General features: G+C 40.3%; 1 protein-coding gene across 8 annotated transcripts in view; it reads left to right on the forward strand.

The window, feature by feature from the left end:
* The window catches only part of LOC129718050 (zinc finger protein 728-like), a 55,567-nt gene that overhangs the window by 27,256 nt on the left and 12,364 nt on the right, over positions 1-15,947 (forward strand). For 2 of the 8 annotated variants that reach the window (XM_055668457.1, XM_055668456.1), the window contains exon 2: positions 12,080-14,237. The exons of 3 other annotated variants lie outside the window; for them this stretch is intronic. In XM_055668457.1, the coding sequence (XP_055524432.1) occupies positions 12,080-14,237 (2,158 nt within the window). Of the gene's footprint in view, positions 1-11,178; positions 12,013-12,079; positions 14,238-15,947 lie in introns of those variants that run through there. 3 more of the 8 variants (XM_055668459.1, XM_055668458.1, XM_055668453.1) reach the window with 3 other exon arrangements.

Consider the following 15,947-nt stretch of genomic DNA (forward strand, 5'->3'; position numbering starts at 1 on the left):
GAAACTCCAGCGTATGCCCTTGTTAGCCAGAAATCTACTGACCGCATCATTGTGCGAGTTAGATTGAAACAGTTCATATATTTCCTTCAGGTCTTTATCGTCCACCATATTTGCACATTCTTCGCGAAGCTGACGACACGCACCCACAAAGTTTGTGGCATTGTCTGACCACACCTCGTAGCATAATCCACGCCGTGATACAAATCTCTTGAAAGCATTCAAAAATGAGTTTGTTGATGTGTTGAAATGTAGCCTTTGGTGGTTTTCGAACCTCGCAAATTACTGGACTTTAGCAGAAGTGGTCCAGCGTAATCCACCCCTACGTGGGCGAAGGCTCGTGTAGCAGTTGCGCGCGCGGCAGGCAGATGGCCCATTAACTGGGAAGCAGTTTGTCCCTTGAGACGACAGCAGATTAAACAGTTTTTAATTACTTGGCGAATTAACGAAGCACTACCGTAAATCCAAAATCTTTGATTGACTGTTGCAGTAAGCAAGGTTGGAACACAATGCAAATTATCGATATGAATCCTTTTCGTCCTAGAACTCTTAATACCCCGTAACCATCAATGAAAGGGTACACTTCCTTCAAATGACTTCGTCGCTGAGAAACCTCCTTTCCGTGTTCCAATCGTTCAATGTCGGCACTGTATTCATCATGTTGGGCCATTCGAATAAACGCCATGTCCGCTGCTTGAAGCTCCGCTGCAGTCAAAAACGCCATGTTCGACAAATCTGTTCGTCTGAATGCTTTGAACGTGTAAGCCAAAATGCGAGTTGCTTTAGTAAGCCGTGAAAATTTCGTTAATATGCTTCTCTCAATTTCGAAAGTAGACACTATGTAATTTACTGACATTTGAAGAGCAACCACTTGATTATCACGTGTTTCAAGCAACTCTTCTTCTGTTACCGAATCAGGAGTCGGTATGTTCCATGTCGTTGAGCTTTCACGGAGCCAATAAGGAATGTTCATTTTATAAAACGGACATTTTGAATAGACGATAGAAACTAAACGTTAACCCCAAATTTGGTGAATCTTCCTTTATCGTGTAGTTGAGTTTGTTGACATTGTGCCGGTGTTGTGGTTTTGGTGTCAGAACGGTTAAGTTTCGGAAAATGGCACGAATCGATCAAGATACTCGTTTTTTTACTATTCAAAAGTACTGTTCCGAGGGACTATCCTGTAAAAATATTGCAAAACTTGTGAAAAGGTCTAAGTCTGCTGTGTACCAGATCATCAGAAAGTTTGGAGAACACCATACTCTTGAAGATTTGCCAAGATCCAGAACCACAAATGGTGCGGCTAATCCACAAATCGAGCAGAAATGTGTGAAGCTTTTACTGTCCGATAAATGTGACTCTGTGCGAAAAATTGCTCAAAAACTCAGAGTTAGCATAGGAACGGATCAAAATATCAAACGGAGGACTAACATCAGAACCTACAAAAAACAGAAGACACCGAAACGGACTGCGGAACAGCATGAACGGGCAAAGGAACGATGTCAGAGGTTGTACTGAAAAAGCAAAGAAACTGTTACATTTCAATGGATGACGAAACTTACTGTAAACTGTACACAACAACACTTCCGGGGCCACAATTTTTCAATTCTATTGTAGGCAGGGAAGTACCAGATGTAAAACGATCGATTAGAATGGACAAGTTTGGCAAGAAAGTGCTGGTATGGCAAGCTTTTTGTTCTCGTGGAAAAAAAAGTTTGCCATAGTTCACAATAGGAACCATAAACGCTGAGGATTACCGGAAGGAGTGCATTCAAAAACGTCTTGTTGCTGTGTATCGTCAACACAAGACCCTACCGATGTTCTGGCCAGACCTTGCATCCGCCCACTACGCTACTGCCACTCTCGAAATGCTAAAGAAATATACGATTAAATTCGTCGAAAAGGAGAATAATCCACCAAATTGTCCAGAGCTACGTCCGGTTGAACGCTATTGGGCAATTATCAAGCGGTATCTTCGAAATGATGGTAGAGAAGCACAGTCAAATGATGAGTTCAAGAAAATGTGGTCATCTGCAAGCCGAAAAGTTAAGCCAGAAACTGTAAAGAGGCTTATGAGTGGAGTTAGAGAAAAAGTTCACCAGTTTTATAGTTAGATGAACTTAGTTAGGTTTTACATTTTATATTTTTTGTTGAAAAATAAACCTTCATTTTGTAAAAAACCGTTTAGAAATTGCTTGAAAAATAATAAAGATATCACCAAAACAAAGTGTCCGTTTGATAAAATGAACAGTCCTTACGGCCCTGTCCACCACAAGCTATGATTCACCAGTTCTGCCGGGAAAATTTCACGAGACGCACAATCTGCAGGGTTTTCCTTCGTCCAGACGTAATTCCAAACGTTTCTAGGAAGGAATTCTTGAATGGTTGAGACTCTGTTTGCCACATATGTTTTCCATCTTTTAGGTACAGATGATAACCAGTGCAATACTATAACCGAATCTGTCCAAGCGTAATATTCTACCTGAAGATGCTGAAGAGCTTGTGAAAGCCGTTCCATAAGATCAGTCAAAAGAACTGCCGCGTCCAATTCCAGTCTCGGAAGAGTTCTCTGCTTTACTGGTGCAAGTTTGGTTTTCGCCGCAAATAACTGCACTTGCACCTCTCCACTGTCGGTGATCGACCTTGCATAGACTACAGCAGCATATGCAACTTCCGACGCGTCGGAAAAGCCATGCAATTGCAAACGCCCATTGTGATTTGGTATCCATCGTGGAATCCGTACTTGCTGAAGATTGAATCCGTACTTGTGAAGATTTTCTCTCAGCTCGTGCCATTCTAGAAGAACAGCCTGGGGGAGTGGGTCATCGAACTCCAAATCATACAACCAGGTTTGTTGATAACAGATCTTTACCTTGACAATCGCTGGTGCCAACCATCCATTAGGATCGAATAACTTCGACGACTCAGAAAGAAGTTGTCGCTTAGTCACACCAGCTTCATCTGGAAGCGAAATCTTGAATGTAAACACATCTTCTCGCGGGGACCATTGTACTCCAAGTGTTTTCATTGTACATGGTTCACCATTCAATTGCAAAGGAATTGACTCGGTAGCTACTTCCGACACACCATCAAGCAAAGCAGGCACGTTCTTGGCCCATTTTCGCAAATGGAATCCAGAGTTCTCCAAAATATCGCTTATTTGACGTCTCAAAAGCTTTGCCTTTTCCAGCTCGTTTGCACCAGACATTAAATCATCGACGTAACGATCCTTAATAATGCACTCTGCGGCTTCGGGATATGTTTCTTCGACGTGTTTTGCTGCATGAACAATTGCCTCTATTGCCAAATATGCAGCGCAACCATTTCCATACGTTACCGTCAGTAACCGATAATGCTCTATTGGAGTATTTGCATTTGAACGCCAAACAATTCGCTGGTAATCTGTGTCAGAACGATCGACTAGTACCTGAATATGATCGAAAACGCGTGAGTACTGCCAACAAATCTGGATTAATGTTGGGCCCTACGTGTAGCGTTTGATTGAGTGAAATGCCAGTAGATGAAGAAGACGGTCCATCGAATACGACACGTAATTTTGTTGTAAGACTTTGCTCTTTTAGAACTGCTTGATGAGGCAAATAAAAACAATTATTGCCCACATCAATATCCGATGGAAGAATGCGTTCCATGTGACCCATATCTATGTATTCTTGCATAAAATCTCGATAGCGTTTTCCCAAGTATGTATTGTGTTCGAATCTGTGCTCCATCGCACGTAATCGATGAACTGCTGCTGATAAAGTCTCGCCAATATCCTTCTTCTTCTTTTCATTAAATGGTAGTCGCACCACAAATCACCCGTCTGAGTTTCGTTTGTAAGTCGATTCAAAATGGTTTAATACCCAATGTTCCTCTACTGTGAAAGGTTTCGCCATTCGTAACTCCTCTGTTTCCCAAAACATTCGAAGAGTTTTGTCGATATCGATATCGCTATGTAGATTGATTACTTACTGCTGATCAATGGCCTGTTTGCCAGCCTTGCCAGCTACTATTCAACCAAAAGCTGAGTTTTGCGCAATGGGTTTATCGTATTCATCCATGACTTGTCCGTCATGTAAGATAGATAAAAACACATCAACACCCAAAATAACATCTATCGCTCGTGATGTGTAGAATGAAGGATCTGCAAGTGTGAGCTTATCCAAATACCTGTACTGAATTTCCTCATACACCAGATGAGGCAAGGGAGCTGTGAGCCGTCCGAGTATGTAAGCGTCACTGGTTACCACCACCGAGTCGCTGAACCGAGATGAAACGATCAGTTGAATAACTCCTTTAGTTGTTCCTGCTGCTAGCTGTGAAAGACCAGTAATGACTAGTCACGCATTCCTTCTTGGTAAACCCAATCATTTTGTGAAATCCTGCGTAACTAATGACACCTGCGATCCAGAGTCGATAAGCACTCGGGCCTCATGTAGTGTGCCATTCTTTCCTTTGATTTTCACTAAAGCCGTCGGTAAAATATTGATGACACGATTTGTGTGAAGCTTTGAAACTTCCGTTAGTCCGCCAGTGCAGGCTACCACTTGATTGGTACTGCTATCATCCGTATGTTCGTGTGATGCAGGCTCCTTTGCCACAGGAGTGCTTGTTTCCTTTGATTGAACCGACTGACATAACATAGTGTGATGCCTTTGCTTACATTCATCATTTTTGCATACAGAAGATGACTGACAATTACGTGCTGGATGACCTACACTCAAACAGTTGAAACAAAGTCGTGATTTCTGAACAAATTCTCGTCGTGCATCTACATCAAGGGTCCGAAAGACTGGGCAACTGTATATCGAATGATCTTTTGCCTCGCATTTCGCGCACTGTTGTAAAACTGTTTGAAAACTTAGAAAGGTTTTTTCCTTTGCTGGTGGCTGCCTTTGTTGTTCACTCTTATCCTTTCTATCCAAATTACCGTGCGACGATTTTGTTGCTAGAGCAGAAAAGATTTCCAGTGCATCGCATCTGTCCTGTAGAAATTTCAAAAACTCCTCAAAACATGGATTATCGATAAATATAACTTTCTGGGCCCACAGTGACCTTGTTTCTTTGTCAACCTTTTCGAGCAGCAAATGGATCAACCACGGATCTCTTGATTCATACTCTGCTCCAAGAGCTCAACAAATTCCCGTACGAGGGAGTAAACAACGTATTTTTTCTTGTCATAGTGCTCTTTCAGTTTCGTCCAGGCAGGTTCATAATTAGCATCCGTTATCGGAAAGGCACTGACGAGGCTTTTTGCTTTCCCCTCAAGGTATGTAAGCAAGTACTGTAATTTTAACGTATTGCTTATATTTTCTCGATTATGAATTCCGGTTTCAAAAAGATCCTTAAAACTTCGCCACTCTTTTCTGTCACCTTTAAAAATTGGAATGGTGAACATTGGCAACCTTACATTCGCGTTCGGGTTTAGTGTTGGAGCACCATCAATAGGCAAAATTTCCGGTTGTGGCTGGCGGCGCTGGACAGCTAACTCTCCTGGATTAGTTGAAGCTGCAGCTTGAGCCTGAAGGAAACGTTCCTGTGTTTCCACCAGCGATCTTATAGCCGATTTAAAATCATCTTGCAAATCAGCTACCGAACTGGGTGGGCCCTTGATCAAATCCAAAACTGTTGCGTAGATTGTTTTTACCTCATAATAAATGCGCTCGAACTCCATCCGATAGTTAAAAATCGTAGCAATTTCTTGGAGGGATTCCGTGGCCATTTCAATATCCGTTTGTGCTTCTTCAAAGGCCGAACGAGTATCCAGCAGCTTCTCTAATCGCTCAATGATTTCCGATGAATGCGGGTGACGATTTTGGATAGTTTTTGCCACTTCATATTCCTATTGCAATTTCGCGAATAATGTATCTCGTTTTTTCACTGCTTGTTCCATTGCGCCGCTGATCTGAATTATCCGGGTGTGAAGGACCAACTTGTAGGCGATGATAAACAAGCTACTGGATAGCAATTTTTAAATAAAGATCACTTTCTCAAATAAAACGTGGTTTATTGTTCCTCTTAGTAATGCGTGTGTACGCTCTGAACTTCTATATGGAATGAATAATAAATACTACAAGGTATACAGCCCTAGGGTTGTATGAAATGGTGACGTGGGACTAAACGAAGAATTTTTAGTTACAAAGGTTACAGAATCTGCAGACAGCAACAATTCGTTTGTTCTGTGGTTTAAGTGTTTTTTTATACGCAGCCTCCCCATAATTTTTTTTTAGAAATATATTGAACAACACTCGAAAGAACTTCGATTACACTTAACGATATTATGTAGTGTTTTTTTGTGTGAACAACATTTATTTAACAAGGCACAAGCGTGTCATTGTTATTGTAGAAGCACCAAGAATTTCTCGCAATGCGTCTGTATCAGAATTAACTCTATTTCCTCATAAGCCAATCCAACAATGCATACGTTATCATAATACATGATTTTGTCTTTTTTAACTCTGATCAACATTAATTTATTACATAAATCCTATTATGGAAATAATTTCGAAGCCGTTACATAGGTTCAGGGAAACATAAGAAGATATGTTGAACAAAATAATCAACAAGTTCCAGCGAAAAATCATAACAATCAACAATTACAAGGAAGTTAAAGTTCGAAATGATTAATTTCTGTTTTTTGTTTGACTTTTTTTTCATTTCAAACAATTACATTCACTGTATTACGAAGACAGCTAATATACGTAAGAACATTATTTGTTAAGTTGAAAACAAAAATATATCATCTGACAATGTTGAAATGTGAACAAAGATTCTAATTAGATCCTAGTGAATCGACAATATATTCAGAAGCATTCGCTGGCTCTTAAGCTTTTTTAAATTTGTATTTTCAGTAATCTACTCTTTCGATCACGATCATTTAGTGAATATCAAAGATAAAATGCAAAAAAAATCTTATGACCGTTGCAAAAATGCTCAATTGTTGTTGAGTAGTTTTTTTTTTAAGGTAACCATATTCATGAGAGAAACCTTTAATCACTATCAATGCAGCAGCATTACAGTTTTTCCTTAATTTCACTAAAATAGAAGTCGTTTACCACTGCAATGATAGACGACGAGAGACCAGCGGCGCTCTGCTCCACATAATATGTATATTATACTGTACGGTATTGTTGCTTTTACCAGCATGTTTTCTTTCAAGACATCAGTTTTTATTACGCTTTGACAGCAGGTTTAGAAATTGTTCGAGGAAATGGCTTTTTTAAAAACTTTTCGAAAGATCTTTACCTTCGAGGCTTCAAATTAGTCCAAGTTCATGTAAGCAAACTTAAATTGACCTGTTGGGACGGGGAAACTCTGTCCATTTTTTTTTAGATTGAAACAGAAAATATCACAGGGAATGGTTGGTGTTCATTCACATCGTCTGTGCTAGGAATGCTCGCGTGTGATTGGTTCATTGCTCGCGTAAATTTTCTTGTAATTTTTTATCAATTTTCACCGTTGAGCAGTGAAATAACAATGATGACTAGCGTATTATAAAATTGTTACACGTTTTATCTATCCAACAATATATTGGTTATTGTTATCCATCATGTGGTTATGCTGTTATTATCGTTTGAAATCTGACGTAACATTTACCAGTTTCGTTTCCTATTTTACAGAATGCATTCCAGTATAGAAAACAAAGACGTAGTTCCACGTCAAAAATGATGATGCAATCCTGATTGCTGTTGCGTGTTCCAGGTTTGGCAACTCTGTCCGATATTTCGTCGAGGGGTGAATCGAACTAAACGTGTACAGTATGTATACCTTAGTGTCGGCTGTGCTGGAAAAGAAAGGCTTTGATTGGTTCTTTCATTGACTTAGATAGTGCTTGTTAATTCTCACCCCTTTAATAGTGTATCTCTCCGCCAAGAATTCAATCGTAGCAGAATTGAGAATCTGATGAGAAATGGCTGAAATATAAGCCCTCAAATCCTGCTCACTTTTTCCATGATCTTTGATAAGGATTATTCACAAAAAAAACCATCGCAAGAATTCTGTTCTGAAAATAGAGAAGAAATAAAGTTCCCGCAATTTTTGTTCGTCATATTGTTGAAATGAAATCATTGTAACAGCAGAAAAGAACGCTTACCCGGATACGAATGTTTTCATGCGTTAGTTAGTTCGTTCATATTTACTGTCGGCTAAGTTAGGTAAACCCACTTTTGTTCCACAATCTATCAGTCGTGTTTTCCTTCTGTTCCAGCCACGCGGACATTTTGGAATCGAACCACACAGATGATGTAGAGCAACCTTCAAGAACTATCGCCAGACTAAAAAGCCAGGAGACGATTCACACAAGAGAGCCGAATTTCAAATCAGATATATGTGATCAACCTTCTATCCTGAGTGGAATTTTAAAACACATACACAAGAAAGCTCATGCAGAACATACACTGGCAAAGAATTTCACTTGTGAAATATGTGGTAAAGAATTTCACTTCAAGTCACGATTGGCGAATCACCTGAGAGTGCATAGCTCGGATGGTCCTCACAAGTGTTTGGTTTGCGAAAAAACCTTCATATTCCCTAGTGTGCTTGTAAAGCATATGCTAAGTCACAGTGATGAACGTCAGTTCCAGTGCGACATCTGTCCCTCAACATTCAAATCACAAGACGCACTGAATAAGCATAAAAAAGTCCATCTGCGTGGTTTAGAGATGAATCCCTTCGATGTGGCGCATGGTTCAAAAGATCCACACAGGTGTGGTGTATGCAAGAAGGATTATATCAACAAGAATGCGTTGGAGGAACATAAAAAAATTTATCACAAAAAGAAATTGTTGGATCTCAAGTGCGAAATTTGCGATAAACAAGTTAAAACGAGTTTTCTATTAAAAATACACATGCGTACCCACACAGGCGAACGGCCTTTCGAATGTAAGACATGTGGTAAATTTTTTAAAACAAGCAGCAGCCTTGGCAAACATAAAATTATAAAACATACACTGGAGAAAAGATTCAAATGTGAAGTGTGTGGTAACGATTTCTACTTGAGCACACAATTGACGAGGCACATGTTTGTGCACAGCTCAGACTACCCGCACGTGTGTACGGTTTGTGGAAAAGGCTTCAAAACTAAAGTTTCGCTCCAAATGCACGGGCACAGTCACAATGTTGAGCGTCCGTTCAAATGTGACATCTGTGGATTGTCATACAAAGCACCCAACGCTTTAGTAGATCACAGGCGAAAACACACGCTCGTTCCGACTGGTGAATCTTACCAGTGTGACTCGTGCGAAAAAATATTCCCAACCGCGAATATGTTGAACAGGCATCAAAGGCTTCACCTTAGACAAAACAAACCACGGCAATACTGCTGCGAGATTTGCAGTAGAATATTCAGATGCAGTAGCCATCTGAATGGTCATATGCGAACGCACACAGGCGAGCGTCCGTTCAAATGTGACACCTGTGACAAAGCTTTCACCTCGCAGTACAGTCGTAGCCGACATAAAGCCTCTGCCCATTCACTAGATTAGCAACTGTGAAATGTGTGGTAACAAATATTACCTATAGGAACTTCTGAAGCGACATCTCGTGTTGCACATAATGGATCGCTCGTGCAAGTACCTGACTTGCGGAAAAGAATACACCCATAATAAAAAAAACTCGTGAGACACGTGTTCCGTCACAACAAGTCGAGCGATTCCTGAAAACTAAATTTAATTGTATTTTTTCGACTAACTTCAACTAATATATAAAAGAAAAGAATTCTTTTTTTCCCACTGAAAGCGTTATAGTACTTAAAACAAAGCATTAGCAGTTCGAATGATAGATGACAAACTTCATCATTTAACTAGCAATCTCTAGTAGAAGGTAGTCGTGGACGTTATGGACGTTAAATTCGTATTTTAAGTTAATCAACGTACTCCGGTATTTGGCATACAAAACTACCCACTGTTGTGTCCATCGGTTACTATGTTGTGTTTCAATGTGATAGTGTGTTCATGTTCATTTTGTTTGAAAATTTGTTCCAATTTCCTCAGTGTCAGTTAAGTTAGTTAAACCCGCTTTTGTTCCACTATCTATTAGTCGTGTTTTTCTTCTGTTCCAGCCATGTGGATATTTTGGAATCGAATTACACGGAAGATGGAAAGCACACCGACGAGCTGCTGGTCAAGCGGAAAAATTGTAGCAAATCTTTCAGAACTATCGCCAAACAGGAAAGCCACAAACCGATTCACCCGCGTGAGCCATGTTTCAAATCTGAAATATGTAACCAATCTTTTGCACTGAGTGGAAAATTAAAGCCCATGCAATATCAGGACGTGAAGCAACTGTTCAAGTGCGACATATGTGGCAAATCATTCAACTCGTCCAGTATTTTATATGTTCATAAAAAAATCCACGGCTCAGTAAAACATACAGCGAAAGCGAATTTCCATTGTGAATTATGTGGTGAAGATTTTCTGTTCAAGTCTCATTTGGCGAATCACCTGAAAGTTCATAGCGCAGATGGTCCTCACAAGTGCTTGATTTGCGAAGAGAACTTTATATTTCGTAGCATGCTCGTAGAGCACATGGATAGCCACAGTGGCGAACATCGGTTTCAATGCGACATCTGTACCTCAACATACAAATATCAAAGCACACTCAATAAGCATAAACAAAAACACGTGGAGGTGACACCTCCGGATGTGGATTCGGAAGATCCACACAAGTGTGGTGTATGCAAAAAGGTTTTCATTGGCAGGGATACGTTGGAAGAACATAAGAAAATTCATCACAAAAAGAAATTATTGGATCTCAAGTGCCAAATTTGCGATAAACAAGTTAAAACAAGTTTCCTATTAAAAATACACATGCGTACACACACAGGCGAACGGCCTTTTGAATGTGAGACATGTGGTAAAACTTTTATAACAAGCGCCATCCTTGGCAAACATAGAATCACAAAGCATTCACTGGAGAAAAGATTTAAATGTGATGTATGTGCTAAAGATTTTCACTTGAAGGGACAATTGACGACACATTTGTCTGTGCACAGTACGGATCGTCCGCACCAGTGTACGGTCTGTGGGAAAGACTTCAAAACTAAATATTCGCTCCAAAAGCACGGGCACAGTCACAGCGATGACTCGTTTCAATGCGACATCTGTGGATTGTCATACAAAACACCCATCAGTTTGGTAACACACAGACAAATACACATGCTCGTTCCGACTGGTTCTTCTTAGAAAAGTTTTCTCACCGCGAGAAAATTAAAGCAGCATCAAAAGATTCATGCTAGGCAGAACGAATCGCGACGAAACAAATAATGCTGAAATATTCCGCATCCAGTAGCCGTCTTACGGAGCAGTTGGAACCGGTATTTGAGAAGTCACAACGCGTCAAACGATTCATGAAAGTTTATTTAATTTAGATCTCGATTCTTTCCTACCTCTGATTGATTGTATTGCTTGAAAAAGCTCCAAAATAAATAAAACTTCTTTATCGCACTCGAAGTGTTATAGTACTCAAAACAAAGCATAAGCAATCCAAATGATAGTACCTAGAACAATGGGACAAATTTAAAAAAAAAAATAGCATGAACTAACGACTTTACAGTAGACTTTACTGCAACAGAAATATTGAAAATAACGAGGGTTAGGACAGGAAAGTACTTCTTCAACGCAATTTTCGTCACTCTTGAAATGGTGTAAATAATAAGTAATGGCATTGAAAGTTTTCAGAGCAAATCTTCCATTCATATATGAAATATAAATTTCTATTAAGAGAGTGCAACAGTTATGTTAACAGTTTGCACGATATGTTAGTATTTTGAATATTTCAGTTATTTCAGTCAGTGAAAGGAAACAACACATATCATTTATTATATGTATTGAAAACCTGTTTCGAAAAGAAAATCATGGTTTAATGTAAAAATGCTGAACACAATTTGACGTTAGTTTCTTAATTCGAGTTGTCTTTCGAATTTAAAGCGAATAGTTCACAGTTTTCAATGCAAGGAGGCTGGCTGGATTTGTGGTGAGCTTGGTCATCGCAGTAGGCTGAACACCTTCATCGCAATATGTATTTAAAAAAACAAATCTAAATCATCAGTGTGCAATCTATCAGTCGTGTTTCTTTTTTGTTCCAGCCGGGCGGACACCTTAAAAGGAAATCACCAGAGAAATACCGGCGATGAGCGAAGGTACAAAAAACACCAGAAACGGCAGAGCGCGGGCCGCTTGTATGAATGTCCCAAGTGCGAGGAAAAGTTTGAAAATCAATGTACGCTCTCGAAACATGTGCTTCAACACAGAAAATCTCCTATAACTTGCGAAATCTGCGATATACAGTGTACCAATAATTTTAAACTGAAAAGCCACATGAGAACTCACACAGGAGAACGGGCTTTTCGGTGTGACATATGTGACGAAACTTTCAGCATAAAACCCGAACTTCAGAGGCATACAATAGTTAAGCATACAACGGAGAAAATATTTAAATGTGAAATATGCAGTAAAAATTTCCACTTGTATTCACAGTTGAGCGTACATCTGAAGACTCATAGCACAGAACGTGCGCACGAGTGTCTGGTTTGTGGAACGCGCTTCAGGTATCGCTCTAAGCTAGCCCGGCACATGCACACTCACAGTGAAGCGCGATGTTTTACGTGCGACGTTTGTGGGGCGTCGTTCAAGCTACCACAAGGTCTAAGGGTTCATAGAAAAATTCACACCACCGTTTTAAAGGAGTCAAATATGCACAAGTGCACTATATGCAGGAGACGTTTTTCCACCGAGGAAACACTGAAGCAACATAAAGCATCTCATCCGCATACGGAACCGCCGCATTTCGTTTGCGAAACCTGTGGCTTAGTGTGTTCTACCAAGTCTAATCTCAAGTATCATCAGAAAATTCACACCGCCGAGCGACCGTTCGCATGTGAAACGTGTGGTAAAGCGTTCAGGAGAAGCTACAATCTTAACAGACATATAACCGTGCACCACGAGAAGCCATTGAAGAAAAACTTTCGGTGTGAGCTGTGTGGTGAAGGCTTCCGCTTGAGGACTCATTTGTGGCGCCATTTGGAGGTACATCGAGAGAAAAGCCCGCACGAAAACGGCCCGCATACAACGGAGAAAACATTTGAATGTAAAATATGTGGTGAAAATTTCCCCTTGTATACACAGTTGAGTGTACATCTGAAGACACATAGCACAGAACGAGCGCACGAGTGTCTTGTTTGTGGAACGCGCTTCAGATTTCGCTCTAAGCTAGCCCGGCACATGCACACTCACGGTGAAGCGCGATGTTTTGTGTGCGACGTTTGTGGGGCGTCGTTCAAGTTACCAGGAAGTTTAAGTAAACATAAAAAAATTCACATCACCGTTTTGGAGGAATCTGCTACGCACAAGTGCACTATATGCAGGAGACGTTTTTCTACCGAGCACACCCTGAAGCAACATGAAGCATCTAATCCGCATACGGAACCGCAGCCTTTCGATTGCGAAATCTGCGGTTTAGTGTGTACTACCCAATATAATCTCGAGTATCATCGGAAAACTCACACCGGCGAGAAACCGTTCAAATGTGAAACGTGTGGTAAAGCATTCAGCAGGAGCTACGATCTTAATAGACATATGACCGTACGCCACGAGAAGCGGCTGGAGAAGAATTTTCGATGTGAGCTGTGTGGTAAAGCCTTTCGTTTGAGAATTTATTTGTTGCGCCATCTGCAGTTACATCAGGAGGAACGTCCGCACAAGAACGGCCCGCATACAACGGAGAAAAAATTTAAATGTGAAATATGTGGTAAAAATTTCCCCTTGTATACACAGTTAGGTGTACATCTGAAGACACATAGCACAGAACGTGCGCACGAGTGTCTGGTTTGTGGAATGCGCTTTAGGTGGCCCTCTAAGCTAGAACAGCACATGCTCACTCATAGTGAAGCGCGATGTTTTACGTGTGACGTTTGTGGGGCGTCGTTCAAGTTACCAGCAGGTTTATACAAACATAAAAAAATTCACACCACCGTTTCGGAAGAGTCAAACACGTACAAGTGCACTATATGCAGGAGACGTTTTTCCACCGAGGAAACACTGAAGCAACATAAAGCGTCTCATCCGCATACGGAACCGCAGTATTTCGGTTGCGAAACCTGCGGCTTATTGTGTGCTACCCAATATAATCTCGAGGATCATCGGAGAACTCACACCGGTGAGAAACCGTTCAAATGTCCCATTTGCGAGAAAGGCTTTTCACGGAGTAACTATCTCGCGCGACATGTGCGCACTCACGAAACAAAGGCAAGACTAATTATCTCTATTGATTTGGTTTAAACGATATATGTACTCTGATATTCCTTAATAATTCTTTATAAGTTTCCGCATTAGGTTAAGCTTTTATCTTTTTTTATATTTTCTTTTTGAAGCTTGAAGTTATTACAAAACTTTTAGCAAAGAGTCTAGAATAGGGAAATGTAGGACAATATATGTGGCAAATCATTCAACTCGTCCAGTATTTTATATGTTTATAAAAAAATGCACGGGTCAGCAAAACATACACCGGAGCGAATTTCCATTGTGAATTATGTGGTGAAGAATTTCACTTCAAGTCACAGTTTGCGATTTACCTGAAAGGGCATAGCGCTGATGGCCCCCATGCTTGGCTCGCTCTTTTACTCTTCGAATGCTCATTAGGCTATATTTTGGCAAGGTGGCAGAATTCGAACAAGTCCTATATCAAGCACTTGTAGAGACACTCCATCTTTACAAATTGTCTGAGCATTGTAATATTAAAATTGCTATAGTTAGCAAATAGGTATCGGAAACCATTGGAAGAGGGCCAAAGAGATCCATATGAAAGTGATCGAAGCGATTTGAAACTAATTCAAATTTACCTGCTGGATGGTGGCGTGCCGCTGTACTTTCGAAAGTCTCGTAGATCTTATTTCTGAATGCGACAAACCTTGTATCTCTTGCAGTATCTGCTGTGCTGGTGGAGTCGTGAATATGGAGGCGACGCGTTTCAAAAAAGCCGTCCAACTGTGCCGCTGCAGATGGACGAATTCTTAGTTTTTTGAAAGCAAGCAGGGCATTTTTCCGTATTTACCAGTGGTGGGCACCGCTAACCGAAAATTTAGCGACGCTAATCGCTAAGTCGCTAACCGGAAAATTTAGCTCGATAATCGCTAAACGCTAAACGCTAAACCCACATTAGCGGAACTTTCGCTAATCGCTAATCGCTAACTTTTTAATATGTCCTAAATAGTCATATCGCTATATTTATTGCTCGTGTTTTGTAAGATTTGGACCACTTTGATCTGTTTTGGTTAAACAAACGAAAACAATTACTTTTTAAAGCTATTTACAGTAAGAGGTTCACGAAACGGTATTCATATTTGATTTTCTAAAAACAAGAATAACAAAAGTTATTTAGCTTGCATTGAATGTTATGAAGTTTTCATAAAAATTCAATTATTATCTGAATCGAAAAAGTAGAACCAAAGTTGTCATAATTTCAAGCGCATTGCAATTTACCAAAGTTCTTGGTGTGCCGAAAATTCAATCTAGACCTTGTGCTTGTCCTTCAAAATGCTCCTGTGGCTTGTACGATAACTGGAACTCCATTCTAGGGTAAAAAAAACTGACAAAAGTAACTTTCGCAGTAGAGTATGTTCATCTTTCGAAGCAATTTACGTACGCCATCAGCAATTCACAGTTTTTCTAAATATTTCTATTGTCGCTTCTCTACAAAATTTAGTGAATTAGCGATTAGCGTTTCGAAGGCCAAAATTTTAGCGACGCTAACAGTTTCGCTAACCAGCTCAAAAATTAGCGAAATCGCTAAATCGCTAACTGAATTTTAGCGTCGCTAATTAGCGAATTAGCGGAATGGTGCCCACCACTGGTATTTACGATGGTACCAACAAATGCAATCCCTCGTACTCTCAGTATTAGGCCGGGAACGAGATGACGAACGACTGTGGGGTCTGGGCGCTTTTAGACGACGAATCT

The sequence above is a fragment of the Wyeomyia smithii genome, chromosome 1, assembly GCF_029784165.1.
Source record: "Wyeomyia smithii strain HCP4-BCI-WySm-NY-G18 chromosome 1, ASM2978416v1, whole genome shotgun sequence".
In the NCBI taxonomy this organism is placed as follows: domain Eukaryota; kingdom Metazoa; phylum Arthropoda; class Insecta; order Diptera; family Culicidae; genus Wyeomyia; species Wyeomyia smithii.